Source organism: Idiotropiscis lumnitzeri, chromosome 5, assembly GCF_059441095.1.
Source record: "Idiotropiscis lumnitzeri isolate Australia: NSW breed Sydney's pygmy pipehorse chromosome 5, RoL_Ilum_1.0, whole genome shotgun sequence".
Taxonomy (NCBI): Eukaryota; Metazoa; Chordata; class Actinopteri; order Syngnathiformes; family Syngnathidae; genus Idiotropiscis; species Idiotropiscis lumnitzeri.
Window position 1 is genome coordinate 23,328,911 of NC_142395.1, and position 16,887 is coordinate 23,345,797.

Here is a 16,887-nt window from a genome sequence, read left to right on the forward strand (position 1 = left end):
TTGTTACCTTTTGTCTAGACAGAATCTCAATACAGTTGTTGCATTTTCTTGAATACATAGTGTGTGCGGGGGATGTCTGGGAATTTGAGACGGAGAGAGTGACCAAGGTCGAACATTTTTTTTTTGTTTCTTTCTCCTGTCACGTGATGAGGCCCAAATACTAACCAATAAGCAATGATTTTAGGTCTAATAATTTTTTTTTGTAATAAACCATTTATAATGCACGTCTACAGTACGGCAGCCTGACGCACCTTAAGCGGTCAGGTTACAGCTGGTTCCTGCCTCATCCTCTTCCTTCTCCCCAAAATAGTCCACCACATCATCCTCACCCAGACCCTCTGCTTGACCACCACTTAAGTTGCTGATTATATGTCATTAGAACAATTATCATAATGCCTTACGTTCTTAATACACGAAGGCAATCTGTGTTAAGAAAGGCCAGGTTTAAATCTCTCTCTCACACACGCACCTTTTTAGTCTTAGTCAGAGTAATCCAGCTCATTACAGAATCAGACTCTAAATCGAAAATGCACTTTATTATCATTGTACTCAGTGTACAACGTGATTGGAGAGTTTCCCTCTCCAGTGCAATTTAATGAATAATTTAATTAAATATATCAATTAACTCATTCACTACCAGCCGAGTAAAAAAAAAAAAAAAGAATCTGTGACGTCCCTATCCGTCAATGGGAGTCAATGTGTTAAATCGAATAAAGACATTGACATATCGAATAAAATGTCAGTATCCCTTAAATGCTTAAAGTGAAATTCACATAATTATTTTATCATTAATTGAATAGTGTTAGGAAATAATATGCAGGAGAAATGCAATGGTCTGCTCGGTCTCACATTTTGCTACCTGTAGTCCGGCTTGATCCGACCTCAGCAGCATCTTCCAGCCCGCCCCCTCACCTAACTGGAAAGTCATTATATTCCCGCGTGCCTTCTTTCTTGACTTTATTCACATTGCTACCTTGCTATATTACTGTAGCATATTGCTGAAAAGTGAAACTGAGATGAGCTTGTGCCAATCAGATCTCAGCGAAAAGGACTAACACAAAGCGGTAGTGGTTGGGCTAGCAGATCCGACATGCACAAGATTTGCCACTCTGCTGTAACTGTCCAACAAAACATAAACACGTTACAGCCTGCAGATTTGTTTTTTGTTTTTTTTGTTGTTGTGTCTGACATGGTACCACTCTGGCGGAGAATCCAGTCGTGCTGTTTTCTCTCGTGCTGCATTGTGTGTATTGCTTAGCGTATAACGGAAGGAATAACAACTGTTGAATGGTTTCTTCTTGGCCAGAACATGAAGATGTAGGTTGCCATGTCAAATTGTCTCATGTATTTGAAAGTAATCTCCATCCCAAAAAAAAGTTGCCCCACAACAATACCGAAGCCATTAAATTAATAAACGGCAACTAATATAAAGTCATTGAAAATACTTCTGAATAGAACAGAAATTCCAAACTGCGTCTTTTGAAACTATTCCCTACTTGGACATAGACCTCAACCAGCTGACATGGGCGGAGTTTGGTCCCTTTATGAAGACTTTTACTAGCCTGACACTGAACACAAGCTCGGCCACTTGATTGTAGAGACATGTCACTTTAAAAGGTATCAACTTAAGTGGCAACACTTAGCAGAAACAAACGGCAATGACTCCCAAGATGATGTTAACTATAACAACTATCAGCAAGAGCCCATTTACATACAGGTCAGCCTGCCAGACACCTCACAATCACATTATCATAAGTGAAGTTTAAACCACGGCCTCCTAAAGGCCCTGATGCTTTATGTGGCGATTGGACCAATGACGGGACGCTCTTCCTTAGGAGGAATTCAGCGACGGTCTCGCGAACGTGCGCGACAGCCTCTCTTCAAATAACGCACCGAGGAGTCTATCTCCCACCAAGTTCTTTTGCGGTGTTTCGTGCAAGAATAAGCCTGGTGGCTGCACCTCACAGTCCTGTCAACTCAGAAGGAGATTCTCTTTGACACCCCAATAACACCCCAGGATGTCTTTGGCACAGCTGTCATGTCAATGAAAAAGATGTGTGAGGACAAAGAGAAGGAGGATCAAGCCCCAAAGTTGTGTTTGCCAAGAAAGTCATCCATCATCTCCCCTTCAGCTCAATTTGAAACTTTTGCCCGGTTGTGGTATATCCACCTCTGAACCTTTGGTATCTACATACTACCCGAAGGCATTTATCTCCTTGGGCAGTCTTGTCCACCTCCTCCGACACCCTGCACCATTCGCCAATGCCCGCTTGGACTTTATTGTTAAGTATATGAATGACATGTACATTGAGCTTGTTCAGTCTTGTAGTCATTTGTATGTTTTCCCCTCGGTAGTCCATCATATGAAATCAAATGATGCTTTTCTAGCAGCTTCAAGCAGCATCACATCGCCCCAAAATAAAACAGTGGATTTGCGTTGATTGTTGTAGCATTGCGCTCCCCACCAGCAAGCGCCCTCAATCCCCCATTGGGTAATAGTTGCCAGTCTGCGAAGGGTATGGACTTGGATGAACCCATCCGCAAAGTAAAAAAAGCTTCCGGACTACTGCTTTAGCTAACTTGGAAAAAAATGTTCAAACAAAGAGTGGCATCTCCTATGTCAGGCGTGGGCAAACTACGGCACAGGGGCCACCTGCGGCCCGTTAAAACGTTTTAATCCGGCCCGCTCAACTTGAAAAAAATGAAATGAATAAACCTTGTTCATGTTTTATTTTCTAAATACTGTGTTTTTTCAAAGACATATATTGCTGTAATGCTTTTGCTCATTTTCATTTAAAAGTAAATGTATTTTTTTTCTCCGATGAGGTGAGGTTACCGAAAAACTTCATCCACATCCCTTTGCCTCACTGATCAAACTGGAGGGTAGTGTACATGTGAAATTGCAGCATTTATGATTAAGGGAGTTATAAACCGTACAAATTGGGAGCAGCGTGGGTGTTGATGAGATGGGAACTTACCTTTGCAGAATCCAGTGCAGTGATTACCCAGACACAGTGAGCATTGTTCTCATACTGGACAGGGTAGTTAGGAGATGTTATGATCCCTCTGGGACCCCGTAAGTTGCTACCACAGGTACGGGCTACAGGCAAAAGACAGAAAACAGAAAGTCAACTAAAAGAAAGACACATGAGGTAATACCGAGACGTGACATGCTTGAAATTGGAAATGTTCAGCAAAAGATTGCGGTCGTTTGAATGTGGCCACTGAACACTTTGAATTCTTACAATCAAGAATAGTGTACTGCAGAAACGGTGATTGGTCAGTCATACCAGCTAATCAAATCATACACCAATTTCATCAGACATCCAATACAATTCAGTGGATGAACAAAGACACGTACATGAAATTATGATTATGATTACAAATTGTAGCAGTAACCATAATAATAATCACTGAAGTTGAAAATCAATTTCGAAAAAAAAAAAAAATCAGTTCATAAGTACGTGAGGCTTTTAGCATTGGTGATGCTAAATGGTCTTTGACTTGTATTGCGCTATTATTAAGGCACTCAAAATGCTTCACACAGATTTGCATTCACCTACTGATGGTGTAGCATCAGGAGCAACTTGGGGCGGGAGGTGGGGATTCAGTATCTCACTCAAGAACACTTGAAACACTTCGACATGGTCACAAGGGCTGGGGATCGAACCCACAACTGTGCAACTGGGTTTAAGAATTCAAGCCACGAATCCACTTTGGAGTTGCCAACTTAGCAAACAAGGCTTCCTCGCTTTAATTTAATTAGGGTAAACACATGGTTGCGTGCATGCATCCAACTTGAAAAGCAGTATTTCGCCCTGCACTTATTGTAATTGAATGTCTGTGGAATGTTAATTTATACCCTGTATTATCAAAATGTTTTAAAAGAATATTTTTATTGAATTTTTACAATGCAATACTCACAAGTGATTTTTTTTTAAAGCTTGCACACAAGTAAAACACCAATTTCTTTAAAAAACTAAAACTATACTAAAACTAAGACTTTTTGAAAAAAAAATAAATAAAACTAAACTAAAACAATAAAGGCTCCTTAAAAACAAAATAAAACTAACAAGAATTAAAATTCCAAAACCATTTTAACCCTGTTTGGGAGACGACCACACTACCACTGAGCCATGCCGCCCTATGATGACATCATCAACGATGCATGACAGTATCAACAATTGTCGTCATTTTAGCCAGTGTTTGCGTTACTGTGCCCGAACAATCACAATTTGTCCTTTTTAAAGAGACACCTCAAGAGACATTCATAAGAGGAAAAAGAAGGAAAGAAAAAAAAAAGTAAGAGAAAGTGAGTGATGTGGGAAGGGCAGAAAGGTTAGAAAGAGACAGAAAAAAGACTGGAAGAGAGGAGGACGTCAGGATGACTGCGCTGCCTGTTAATTAGAAAAAGAGAGCTGAAACACACTGAGGTGGATGCACACACACACACACACACACAAAAAGACACACACATTAATGGCTATTCATTCCACAGATCAGCTTCTAATTAACAGTTAGGTCTCAGAGGAGAATAGAAAAAGCTCATGGGTTCGAGTCCCTGGAGACGGGCAACACCAGACCAGACGCACTCACTGGAGCTGTTACAGTACGATCATTGAGCGTGCTTGTGTCTGCGCATCAAAACAAACGAGACATCCTGACTCAAAAGTTCGAGAGACAATGCATCCCGGTTGACAAAACAAGCCAATTAATCACAGAATGTGTTCATGTGCTGATTGGGTTCAAGTAGACTGGCTATGACGGGCCTCAGTGTCAATACAAACTTTGCAGTCCAATTCCCATTTGCCACTTCTGTCATTCATGATGGTTCCAGAGGAGGAAACACTGAGACGAGTACGTGCGGTGTACCTCCGAATGAGATCCAATACGAGAGCCGCATCACAAATAGGGTCTAATAATAACAATCTAACAATTTTGGAGGTAATCTATCCAAGATTGCTGGTGTAATACCAATTAAAAGTTTAGAAATGTATCTTTGGAGAGACAAACAAAATGGTATCATTCTGTCCAAATCTCAGCTTTTTTTCCCCCCTCCGCAAGAGTGGCCAGTATCATGAGGGCGGGCGAGTCTCTGCAGCCACATAGTGACTTCTAGACACAAACCAGACCCACAAACACAGACAGTGTAATACAATGTGACAGGAATCTTACAGTATGTGTCTGAGCACAGGGACGGCCTGTCCGTCAAATGTACACACATACACACACACAGCTCGAGGCAAAGACTGCTGCAGAGGTGTGTGACACCATCCTTTGGATACACGCTGTCAATGTAGGCGTGTGTGTGTGTGTGTGTGTGTGTGAGTGTGTGTGCTGTTTGTGTATGCCAGCTGTCTGCCTTTCCAATGTGGCGCAATAAATGCAACAGGGTATTGTCAGTAAATACGTGGGCAGTGAGCGCCCCTGCATCATTGCTTTGACACTCACACAGGCAACCAGTCGCGCAATCATCAACACACCAAACGTAAATGATATCATGTCTCTATGATACGGGCAGAACAAAGAAGAACAATATGGCGATGTCAGCCTTACAAAAAAACGACAATGCATTCCTTAAAAATCCACTCCTTGTCTTAACACCTACAATGAGCGTTTGATATTTTAAATAGGTCAGATGTGCTCTAGCCAATAAATTGTACACACGCTAAATGTGATTTATGTCTTTGAAAAACCACAGTATTTACAAAATAAAACATTAACAAGGTTTATTCATTTAATTTTTTTTTTTTTAATTCGCCGGGCCGGATTAAAACGTTTAACGGGCCGCATGTGGCCCCCGGGCCGTAGTTTGCCCACACCTGGGCTAGACCAATAGATCATGCCAGTTATCTTCACTTCTACAAATGATTCTCTGCTGTCGCCTGAGGTGTGCCGCTGAAAATTATTCAATTTCAATTAAATGGTTCTAAAATGACTGATTTGCAACAAAGTGCAACATTAGTTCATCTTTCCAAGCCAGCAACATGTAGTGAAAGGCAAAGCAATTAAACACAATACGACAACATGAAAAAACAATTACCGTACGTACATGCTCAGAACAGAATATTAGCTTTATGTTCAACTAAACCGGCCTGCATTTCAGAATGAGTAAGTAAATTGATCATCATTATTTTAGTGAATATACTTTCTGTAACATGATTATTTGCAGAGCTGGGCAGTCCATCCTGGGGGCTGAACAGTCCGACTCTCCGGGTTCGATTAACACAGGCCGGAGTTTGATTTTAGTCCAGTGCATGAATCGGCCCTCGGCTACTCGCGAAATAGGCAAATGATAAAATTGCCTCCGAATGCATCAAAAGCGCCACTACCAACTGTTTATGTATGAAAAGACGTTAGACAGCATTCTGACATCACAAAACCTGCTACTGGGGTATACCAGTACAAGAGGGGGGGGGGGGGAATACCACAATCCCTATAAACACCAACAGTGCGTACTTATTTGCATTGGGGGCGTTCGTGGAGAAGAAGAATGACAAATAAGGCCATAATCAGCCCATAATATGGTAAGGTAAGTTTGAATAGTAAATTAGCCAGTTGATAATGTTTAAATAAATTCCTGCCGTTAGCATCTCTCCCACGGCGACGTCATGCACGCTATTTTTTTATTTTTAATTTTAATTTTTTTTATTTTTATTTATTTATTTATTAATGGTTCAGGATTTATTTATTTATTAATGGTTCAGGATTTATTTATTTTTTAATGGTTCGGGGGGCCGACAATTTTTATGAATAAGGCCCGAGGGTCGCGGCTAGAAGGATACCGAGTTAACGGCCGGAGGGCGGGGGACTGACCATCAAAAAAAGGGTCAGTGCCCAGCTCTATTTAAATGACGGGATGCAATGAGACATCAAATATCTGCCTGTGCTGAATCAAAGTTGTGAAACACTGCTCTGACGTGTAAATGTACGAAATGCAGTGTGTGAGTGACTAAGTTTGAGTTTGAAGTTATAGGAGACAGTCGTGCATCAGTTTGCATCAGACAGGAGGAAAAAAAAAAACATCCTGTTGGAGACGAGACAGTACGTGCAAACTGGCTTGCTAAGCAAATATAAACAGAAGTCTGGCTTGTTGTTTTTTTTTATTGGTGCTTTACTGACGCACCGGTAAAATAGAAGAACTCCTCGAGGCGCATGTTGTGGAGCATGCCCACATGTAACAGCGACCGTAAATATTTCCGACAGCAATGTCCAAAATATGTTTTCATGTCCTTGGAGCTGCTTGTTGAGCGGAGCATCAGAAAGAGAGACATAAAAGAAATCCACTCTGCTTTTATTTTTTTTAGCCTGGTTATCAATGCAGTCTATTAGCTTTTCTAAGAGCATGAACACTACATAATAATCATCCTTGGTTATATTCTTAGTGACCACGACAAATTAACAGAATATATTATGTTGATTTTCTCTTATTATTCAATTGAAATGACTTCATGTATCCTATTTCACTCTGTCCGTCTGTTTGCTTCGAGAAAAATTGTTCCCATGGAGACGATCAATATATTGATTCATCTATTGTGGGGGGAGATTTTGAAAATGTCCTTATTTGCCTCGTCCAAACTGGCTGTGGGGAAATTCTGTGTGGCAAGAGGCAACACATCAAATCTTGTGACTGTGGCTACACATTTACAGTATCCAGTAGAGTAAATAAATCATGACATCAATTCAAGTTTTTTTGTGGCAGTAACCTACCTCTGCAGATGGGCCTATGGTCACTCCAAGCAGCCAGTGTGTCCGTCACTCTCTGACAGGTGATGCTTTTGGATCCTTGAAGAACGTAGCTGTCATCACAACTGAATTGGACGCTTGAGCCGACTCTATTTTGGGAAACAAAACAGCAGCAATGTCAAACACGGTCATGTTATAACTTGCCAGCAGTCATGGGATTTATGCGCCGTTTGTTTTCCGATTCTCTCTTTGTTGCCTTAATTCCAATTATTCTTTGCTCATGTTGCTGTTTGAGCTTTGACCGCTACTGCACTCAATTACAATATTGAGTATTTATTCACTTATAGTTTTAATTCTAAATTACTGCTTGCTTTGTTTCGCTCTCTCTTGTCATCTCAGTTCTTATTTTTACGAGCCAGGTACTTTTGCCTGCACAACTCACTAATGTTTTGGACATCCTGCTGTCTAACATTCAGCCATGTCAGCACAAGTCCACATGACGTCTTGCCTGTGAAGCTCAATGTCTCTTCCCTGCCGAAAGACAACCGTTCAGCTCCTGGCCCAGCATCTACACAAGCTCCTGGTTGTTCCGGGGCCCCACCTTGTTGTTATACACGCGTTGGTGTACACATCTCTACTGTGAGGATGCAAATTCCATCCAAGAACTGGCTGTGAAATGTGCTGCAACCCGGAGACAAAGCTCGTAAATGCATTGCCTGTGAATTAAAAGTGATTACATTTTAGGCAGAGCGTTGGTTATAAATGTCTTGCCTGCTCTCATGTAATCCTCCGATTGTTTATGATGCTGTACATAGCATGGAAAGCAATTTTGGCGCTCTTAAGTAGCTACTGTTATGAACAACAAAATCTTTCCTCTACTGTCCCACACTAAAAATGTTTCTCTTTCTCAATTTTCTGTGATCACAGTTGCGACTCCCCAGTGCTTGATAAGGAGAGACAAAGTCAAACGCATAAAAAAATACATCCGCACAGCCGTGACATACATGTATGCTTAAACTACATGCGCATACACTGATAATGACCATTCACAAGCGCGCAGACTCCAATAATAGTGCTATTACATTTGCGCAGCCATAGTAACTAATGGCAATGAAGAACAGCAGGAGCAGGAGAATAAAGGATGATTATCATTTAAAAGTTTTTATGCCTTAAAAAAAAAAAAAAATCCTTCCTTGACTCTCTTGTAATTATAAGAGAAGCCTATCAGCTCCAGATGTCACGCTCTGAGGATAATTGCATCATACAAGAAGATCATGAATTGTTTCCTTTGCTGTTAGTTGACACGCCATCTTGTGAGTGAGTCATCAAATGACTTTGTTTGTTAGCCCTTCATGTCCAATCACCTTGTTCTGACACATTATTCCCTCTTGCGACAACAACAAAAATATGAAGGGAGTCGGAAGGCGGCAAGGCAACGTGTCGTATGTGATGCACGTCGGCCGCCACGCCCGTCTCGTGCTGTGGTCAAAAAATAACTCTAAATCTGGTGTTATTTTCATCCCAGCGGTATCGTATGTAATCATTTATGACTACTCGGAAAAGCCAAGCCTATTTTGAAATCCAACTTTGAAACCAAAACCCAATTTGTGAACCCGAGTCCTATTCTGAAACCTTAGTTTTAAAACTAAATCATCTACTTTGAAACCTGAGGTCACACATTCTAATGGCATTTGTTTAAAAGCTGCCATTTTTTGGCATAATTTTAGAGGTGATGTTTGTCTTTTGTTGTAATGTGTAAGTAACGAAAATGGTCAAAAATGTAAAGGTAATTTGAGCAAAAGCGGTAGTGCCTTGCATAAATCCGTACCCAATAAGGAGTTTATCGTTTCAAAACCACGGCTGTATATAATCATGTAGTATCTCTGGTTATGTTGTCTTGGAAAATAAAATAACCTCATCTAAAACACTTTTGCGGATCATTTCTCACATGCACATGATACATTTTTAACAGGAAAATACTCCGCGTGTACAATATCTGGGGTTGTTTGGAACAGAATGAAAAGCGGACTCACTGGAAGGCGGATCCCATCCTCTTGCCATTCTCTGGGACTCCTGGATCTGGACACACATCTCCAGCCAGGCCACTTTGACTCACTGAGAAACAAAAATAGAAAGACGACAATGTTTATTTGCTTAATCATGCACCTTTCCGATGGTTTAGTTCCGTGTATTCGTTACCGTTAACAATGAGATAAAGTAGAATGTAGTGTAAATGTGCTTGTGTGAAATTATAAAGCGTGTGTCCTGGGGCAAAAACATTTTTGACTCGAACAATTAAAAACTGTGACATTTAATCCAAGCAAATATTTTCTAAACGGATAAATCATGAATCTGCAATTCCCCCAAAAATATATTGTTTTGTCTATGACAAAACTGTAATAAATATGTAATAATGTAATAATTACAAGGCTTTTTTTTAGGGCAAAATTAGGACAAGCAGTTCGAAAAAATGGATGGATCAATATTCCTATGAATTATACTTCAGTATACTTGAATTTGGATTCAAACACAGAACCGCTCAACTGTGAGGCACAAATGCTAACTACTACTTCACTGCGCTGCGTGAAAATGAACAAATCAACACAGAACATGACATAGCAGTCAAAAGGCATGCCTTCATTTGTCAGAAGTCATGGTGAACATGCTGTGTTGGAAAGTATCTTAGTACATTCACTCATATCTAAAATTCAAAATAAACCCCCATCTTGTCCACCACAAAAGGAGGAGAAGAAGAGTTTAGGTCCCAGGATAAAAGCAGAAGCTAAAGTAACTCTTATTGAACGTGACAGCATGAACAAATGTTTTTTTTTTTAAGAGACATTTGACACATCTTTGAAGGGAAATCACAGCTATTTCTAACACATCAGTAACGGCCCCAAAATATTTATGCGACGGTGAGTCGGCATGCACAATATCAGCACCCTTAAAATGAATCCAGCCTTCATCCTGTTCCAAAACGGACAAATGCGCCACGCTGAGGAGATGAAGAATCTGACTGACATGTTTTACTTTCGCATACCTTTGATAGCCCACTGAGAAACCAAGTGAAAAATAAATTACTGATCATGAATTAATTGATTAATGTTTCGGCATTAAATTTGTTTAAACAATTCAAAAACATGACTTGGTTGATAATTACTTGGCAAAAATTCTAAAATAAGGTGTCTAAAAATGAAAAATATGATCTGACAGTTAGGAGGCTCCATGGGGAAAGTGATAAAATAAATAAATAAATCAGCCCTCGCTGGTCACATCATCTTGATTTGTAATAAACCACCGAGCCTGAGGAAAAACAACCAATGAGAGACACAAGGCGTGACTGACACGTTGTTAACTCATTCGCTACCATTGACGGATATAGACGTACTTTCATTTTACCTGGGCTGGCAGTGAATGAGTTAATTATTCTCATGCCCTCGCTCACTACCTAACTCCACTTTTAAGTCGTTTGGCAAGGTAGCAGAATTTGCTTCTTGCCTTTACAAATGGTCTTAAAATGACCACTGCATCATCAGAAAAACAAGAACAGCAATAATAGCAACAGGACCAATGACAGAATGAAGGGGATGTTTTATCTTTAAGCTTGAAAGTTTACTACTTAAACTATATTTTCCCACTCAAACATGAGCTGAAATGCACACAGGGATTCCGAAGTTTCCGAAATGCAGGCATCAAAGATGAATGGATGATTTTCTACATGTGTGTTGTGGGTTATATGAGTGAATTGACAATTTGTATGCATGTTTGCGTGGGAGATGATGCAAACAGAACAGGCTGTCTTGCATCTCCAGCGTGGTTTTGATGTTCTTTCCAAAAACACACATCACACAAGCAAGTACACACATGCCAAAAACACACACACTCAGCTACATTCCTCTCATCCCTTTCACCCTCACACTCCAGCTCAAATGACATTCATTGGCATCCTTTACAAAGCTGCATTTGCCAAATACACCTCATTCAAACAACATGAGATTGTAATGGAGAAAAAGCTGGGCCGGTGTCAAGAATTCTCAAACGGACCCAATCCTGGATTTGCACTTAAAAGACCATTTGCCATCGAAATACAAGCTTATGATGCGAAATGTCGTTTCCATATCTTCAAAGTGTCTTCACCAGACCTTTCATCTTTACAACTCAACTCTTTCGGAAATCATAGGAAGTGATTCATTTTCTCTTTGGTGTCCAAGCTCACACCTGAATGTTTAAACCAACAAATTATGCTCACCCTTCCATTCAACCTTGGACAAATTTTCCTCGGATTAATAATGTCCCAGTGACAGAGCGGACACCCATTTTTGGGACAGAAGATAAGATTGTTTTTAAAAAGGACAGACTAAGCATGGTTGGAAGAGGGATTTTGTCCATCCCGTATAAAATATTAATGTTGAGTTGCTTATCACTTAGATATTTCAAATATAAGGAAGCAGGGGCATCATTTTTGTTTGATTGATGGCAACAGCCAATCACGGACTCACTGAAAATGTCTGGTCTGTAAGCGACAAATACATTAATGTTTGTACGCGAGAGTCCTGCACGTATTTCAAAGTATGGCATTGTGTGACGTGGCAAGACATGGCCATGAAAAAAAAGGACGGGCCAGAAAAATCGGGTAGAGTGCCTATTTATGGTAATAACTCAGAAGAACAGCATTTAGAGAGCACTTTAATGCACCACAAAAAATAAATGCAATAACAGTGTTAAAATGGAATTTTCAATTACGTAATTCACAATTGCAATTTTCTTTCCCCAGTAATGAGTGTAATCTGAGATTCAAGAACCGGATTTTAGAGAGCACTTTAATGCATGACATGTACGCGCACAAAAAAAAAAAAAGATTATAATATTGAATTTTTATTTTATTATTTATTTAGATTTAATGAGCCACTAAATGATGGCTTTATTAAGCATGGGTCAATGTTTAATTTTCATGTGTTTCATTTTAATTCAATGGGCCACTGAATGCAGATTTTATTATGTATAAGATTCCGTATTTACTCAACCAACGGTTGCTGCCATCAGCATTAACTTGCAGTATGTCAGCATGAAAAGTGTGAGCAAGTGAGCAAGTCATACTTTTTGTGACATTTTGTCTGTTGCCACAATATTAGAAAAAGCAGAAAGAGAGCAAATTTTTTTTTTTTTTGTTCACATAGATCCGATATAATCCCACATACACGAGTCTATTAACATGCACTAATGGCGACAACTTTCCCAGTGATGACACTGCACTAATGGTGTTGAGCCCCTGAGCAGTTTTAAGGGCTTGAGGCCACCTGGCTCAAGGGTATGCTGGGAGTACTAAGTAACCAAGCATCGTTGCAGCAACGAGTCTAATTGACTGTATTTTTGTCAGCACCTTCTGACCCTCTGGGACCCAACTCAATGCCCGGGGGATCGAATCGCTAATATAAATGAAATCAATCCTAGTTGTTTATGTTCATTCATCTATTGTTCATTCGCCATATCTTTGAAATGATAAAATCATGGAAGTGTAGTATTTCAAAAAAGTGTCTGACCAATACAGAGCATTCTAATGAGTGTGTTCCATAAAACTATGAAAATAAATGCACATAATTTTACAGTGTCAAACGCCACATATGTGGGGAACCTTGGGTAATTACTGAAAGTTCAACATCACCGTGTGCATGATGTAACTTACGTTAGCTAAAAGCTAAGTTTGAATGTAAACAAACAACTGCAGTTCTCCATTTGTCAAGTCTAATGTTAGCTAGCACTCCATAGGTGGCTAATGAAGATCAGTCAGGAAGACTGACATGGATGGCTGCTTTGGGGACGCGACACATGTGGTGGGTCAGTGGTTTTATGGGATGCCATTGAGTTTCTATCCTCACCACAACATAACTAGTCTGCCGAATGGCAGTTGCTGTAGTAATGTATATTTATGACACTTGTAGCTACTTTATTGAATTCTGGGATCCTTCTTAGAGCATTAACTCAGCCCAGTGGTGCCAGGTCTATTTCACAACCACAATGATTTATGCTGATACTCATCCTTTGAATGGAATCATTTGTTGTCTTCGGGCTTCAGTTCAGTACAGGTACGCATTTAGTGATTGTCTGATTAAACAGTGCACCACCATACCACAGACAGAGAGAAGAGAGGGGAAGTCAAACCGTTAACCCACTTCAGTTTGACAAAACATTTACCATCATAAAAAGCCCATAATAAGCTAAGGGCATTTGAATAGTAAATTAGCCAGCTAATGATTGTTATAGGAATTTGTGGTATTGCCCCCTCTCTATTTTAATGGTATGCCAAAGTAGCAGGTGCAAGGCGTGGGTTACGTGTTCTCAGAATAAGGAAATACAGGCACACTTGAACGTACGCTGCTGTCTCACGTCTCTTCTTACGCAAACAATGATCTTTAAATAACCCTCTGCCGTTCGCATATCTACCGCAGCAGCGTCATGCATGGATTCGTTCGTCGATGCCTGTCATCTGGTCTTCCACCTCTTCCCACTTTTTTTTTATTGTATCATGCACAACACGGGTCAGTCAAGCCGAAGACTAACGTCTGCAGTCACTTGTCTGACATCCACTCATGGAACACACAAGCCACTTAATCACCACATAAAAACACAGATGCACACTGAAAGCAATTTGCAATAAAGTAAACTAGATGGAAGAAAACACCTGGTTATTACACCTACAAGAAATGAAATCCAAAGAAAAGCCTCGGTGGGCTTTCATTTGCTGTCATAATAGCTTCCACTCTTCAGGGAAGAAAATTTTGGAATACTATATATCTGTCAGGTTTTTTTTAAAATTTATTTTTCCATCCCTTCATCATAAAGTGTATTTGCAAGGTCGGAGGTCACACAGTTGTGTTCTACACCATCGCCACAGGGTTTGGTGGGGTTGAGGTTAGGGATCTCACGGTCCGCAACAACAAACGAATCAAAAGCATGCCAACAGAAAAAGGTCTAACCAAAACTTCACCTGCAAAATTGGAATAAAATGGTCCAAAACATCTTGGAAAAGGGAAAAATAATTTGCTATATTTATCTCACACTCTCTATGTTACAGAGTATCTTAGTTACTATTTAGACTCATACATTTCTGTTTAAAGCACATCATTTCATTGTACTCCTTTAGCTAGTGTCATGTGTAATAAGGAGTCCTGGAATATTAACACAATACTTCCAAACTTTTTCAAAATACCGTATTTCCACAGGGCCAAAAGACGCGCCGCATTGCACTATGAGGCGCATGCTAGCTCGAGCATGCTAGCTCGCGCATGCTAGCTCGCGCATGCTGGCTCGCGCTTGCTAGCTCGCGCATGCTAGCTCGCGCTTGCTAGCTCGCGGATGCATACCTGTCAAGTTATACAGTTTCCCCGTATTTTGTACGTTTTTTTATCATTCCAAATCATGTACGCCGTAAACCGACTTTTGTATGGGCAAAAAAATAATAATAATAAAAAAATAAATAAATAAAAAAAATCGAAGTTTACGTTGGCTTTTGAGAAGAGAAGAAGCGCACTTCCTGTGGGCATCCGGGATGCTAGCTCACGCATGCTAGATCTATGGGTTTCAGTCTGTACACAAGGCGCGCTGCAGTTCAAGGCGCCTCATTTGTGTTGAGAAAAACTTGGGACTTTAAAATACACCTTATGGTCGTGAAAATACATAATCTCAAGCTCATATCAGAGCATGCTTTATTGTAGGCGTGATGCTGTTATGGTCAGTTTGTTCAATGAGGATTCATATGCAGTATATTGTGCAGAAGGCCAAAGCGCATCAACATCGTTCTATGCACCGAAATAACAATTATTAATTGCATAAAGATTACACACTTGTGTTTAGACACTGGTCGGGGACCCCAAAAATGAATTGGCCTCTGTTTTGCAATTCTTTAATAGTGATTGTTTCGCGATGACCTCCATGTAATATGTTTGGGTAACATCTAAGACCCCTTTACCCAGTGTGTGCCGCATTATTCATCCAGTTTCAGTCTTCATTACAACAGTGCTGCTATTTGTTTTAATGAGCAGCGGTCCCAGAGTGAGAAATTAAATTCCTCGAAGCTTGAAGCATCCCTGGTCAACACGTTCAACCGTAATTATCTTCATTGTTTGGCGCCACATTATTACAGAGAGCATGCATGTTTTCTTCTGTGCATTTGTAATTTAGTGCAATGGTTACTTTGGGGGGTGTTTTAAAACACATGCAGGACACAGTGGAGATTGCTGTAATTTTACTTAAATATCACGCAGATATCCTCACAGAGCAATGTTCCGTGAGCTATGTGCCGGGTGGAGCAACGTGTTTCACAAGTCAGAAGGTTAACTGCCTTTTTGCAGCTTTGCCGAGCTCACTTGCTTTTAAACATCAGTATAATGTATATTTAAGAGACATCCAGAGCCACTTTTCTCCAAGTCTCTTATGTATCCCACCATAATAAATTTAGTCGATAGCCAAAGGGAAACATGCAAAGAGACTCGTGAAACAAGGGAGTGTGTGTGTAATCTGAATTCTTCGCCAGGCATCAAAACATTGATAAATATGTGAGTCACACGTGCTCATCAACTCACACGTGCACACGCAAATGATAATCGCAGCGGCATATGCTTGACTGAGCTTGTAAATGGGACGATTTATTGATGAGAGTTTTAAAGTCAAGGAACACTTGTGGCACGAGCTTCACCTTCGGCAAAATCAAAAGGGGACTTAAAATAGTTTCAGTATGTGCAAACCAATTCCATAGGATGGTGATTCATATATTATATATTTGAATAACCTAATAAAGTTTAAATTACTCGTTTGTAATCAGCATAATGTTTCAATGCATAATTATTTTTTTGTATACAGTGGTCTTACAAGTTTTCTGAAAAAAAAAATAAATAAAATTGCTTAATGGAAAATTTTGCTTTGAGAAAAAAAAAAAAAACAGCATTGACTGGTGGCACAAAAAGCAGCAGTTTGCAAGTTAAAAAAAAGAAGCCTCGTGCTATTTAACTTGAGTTAACAACCACTAAGCTTTGCAGCAGTTCGTTTAGCCTAATGTTAACAAATAATACAAAACGCCAGAGACAGGCTAATGAATGGTGGCAATATTATAACACTTCAAGTAACAAACAGTGGAGCAACATACGGAGACAGACCACATAACAATACTCAGAGACATATATTTTCTTATCCTGTACAAAAAATGAT

At 40.0% G+C, this 16,887-nt stretch overlaps 1 protein-coding gene across 1 annotated transcript in view; it reads right to left on the reverse strand.

The window, feature by feature from the left end:
- The window catches only part of LOC148337336 (CUB and sushi domain-containing protein 1-like), a 377,282-nt gene that overhangs the window by 133,410 nt on the left and 226,985 nt on the right, over positions 1–16,887 (reverse strand). Inside the window, exons 10-12 of the mRNA XM_088296642.1 lie at positions 9,720–9,801; positions 7,711–7,835; positions 2,979–3,100 (exon numbers count right to left, since the gene is read on the reverse strand). Of these exons, the coding sequence (XP_088152768.1) occupies positions 2,979–3,100; positions 7,711–7,835; positions 9,720–9,801 (329 nt within the window). The remainder of the gene's footprint in view (positions 1–2,978; positions 3,101–7,710; positions 7,836–9,719; positions 9,802–16,887) is intronic.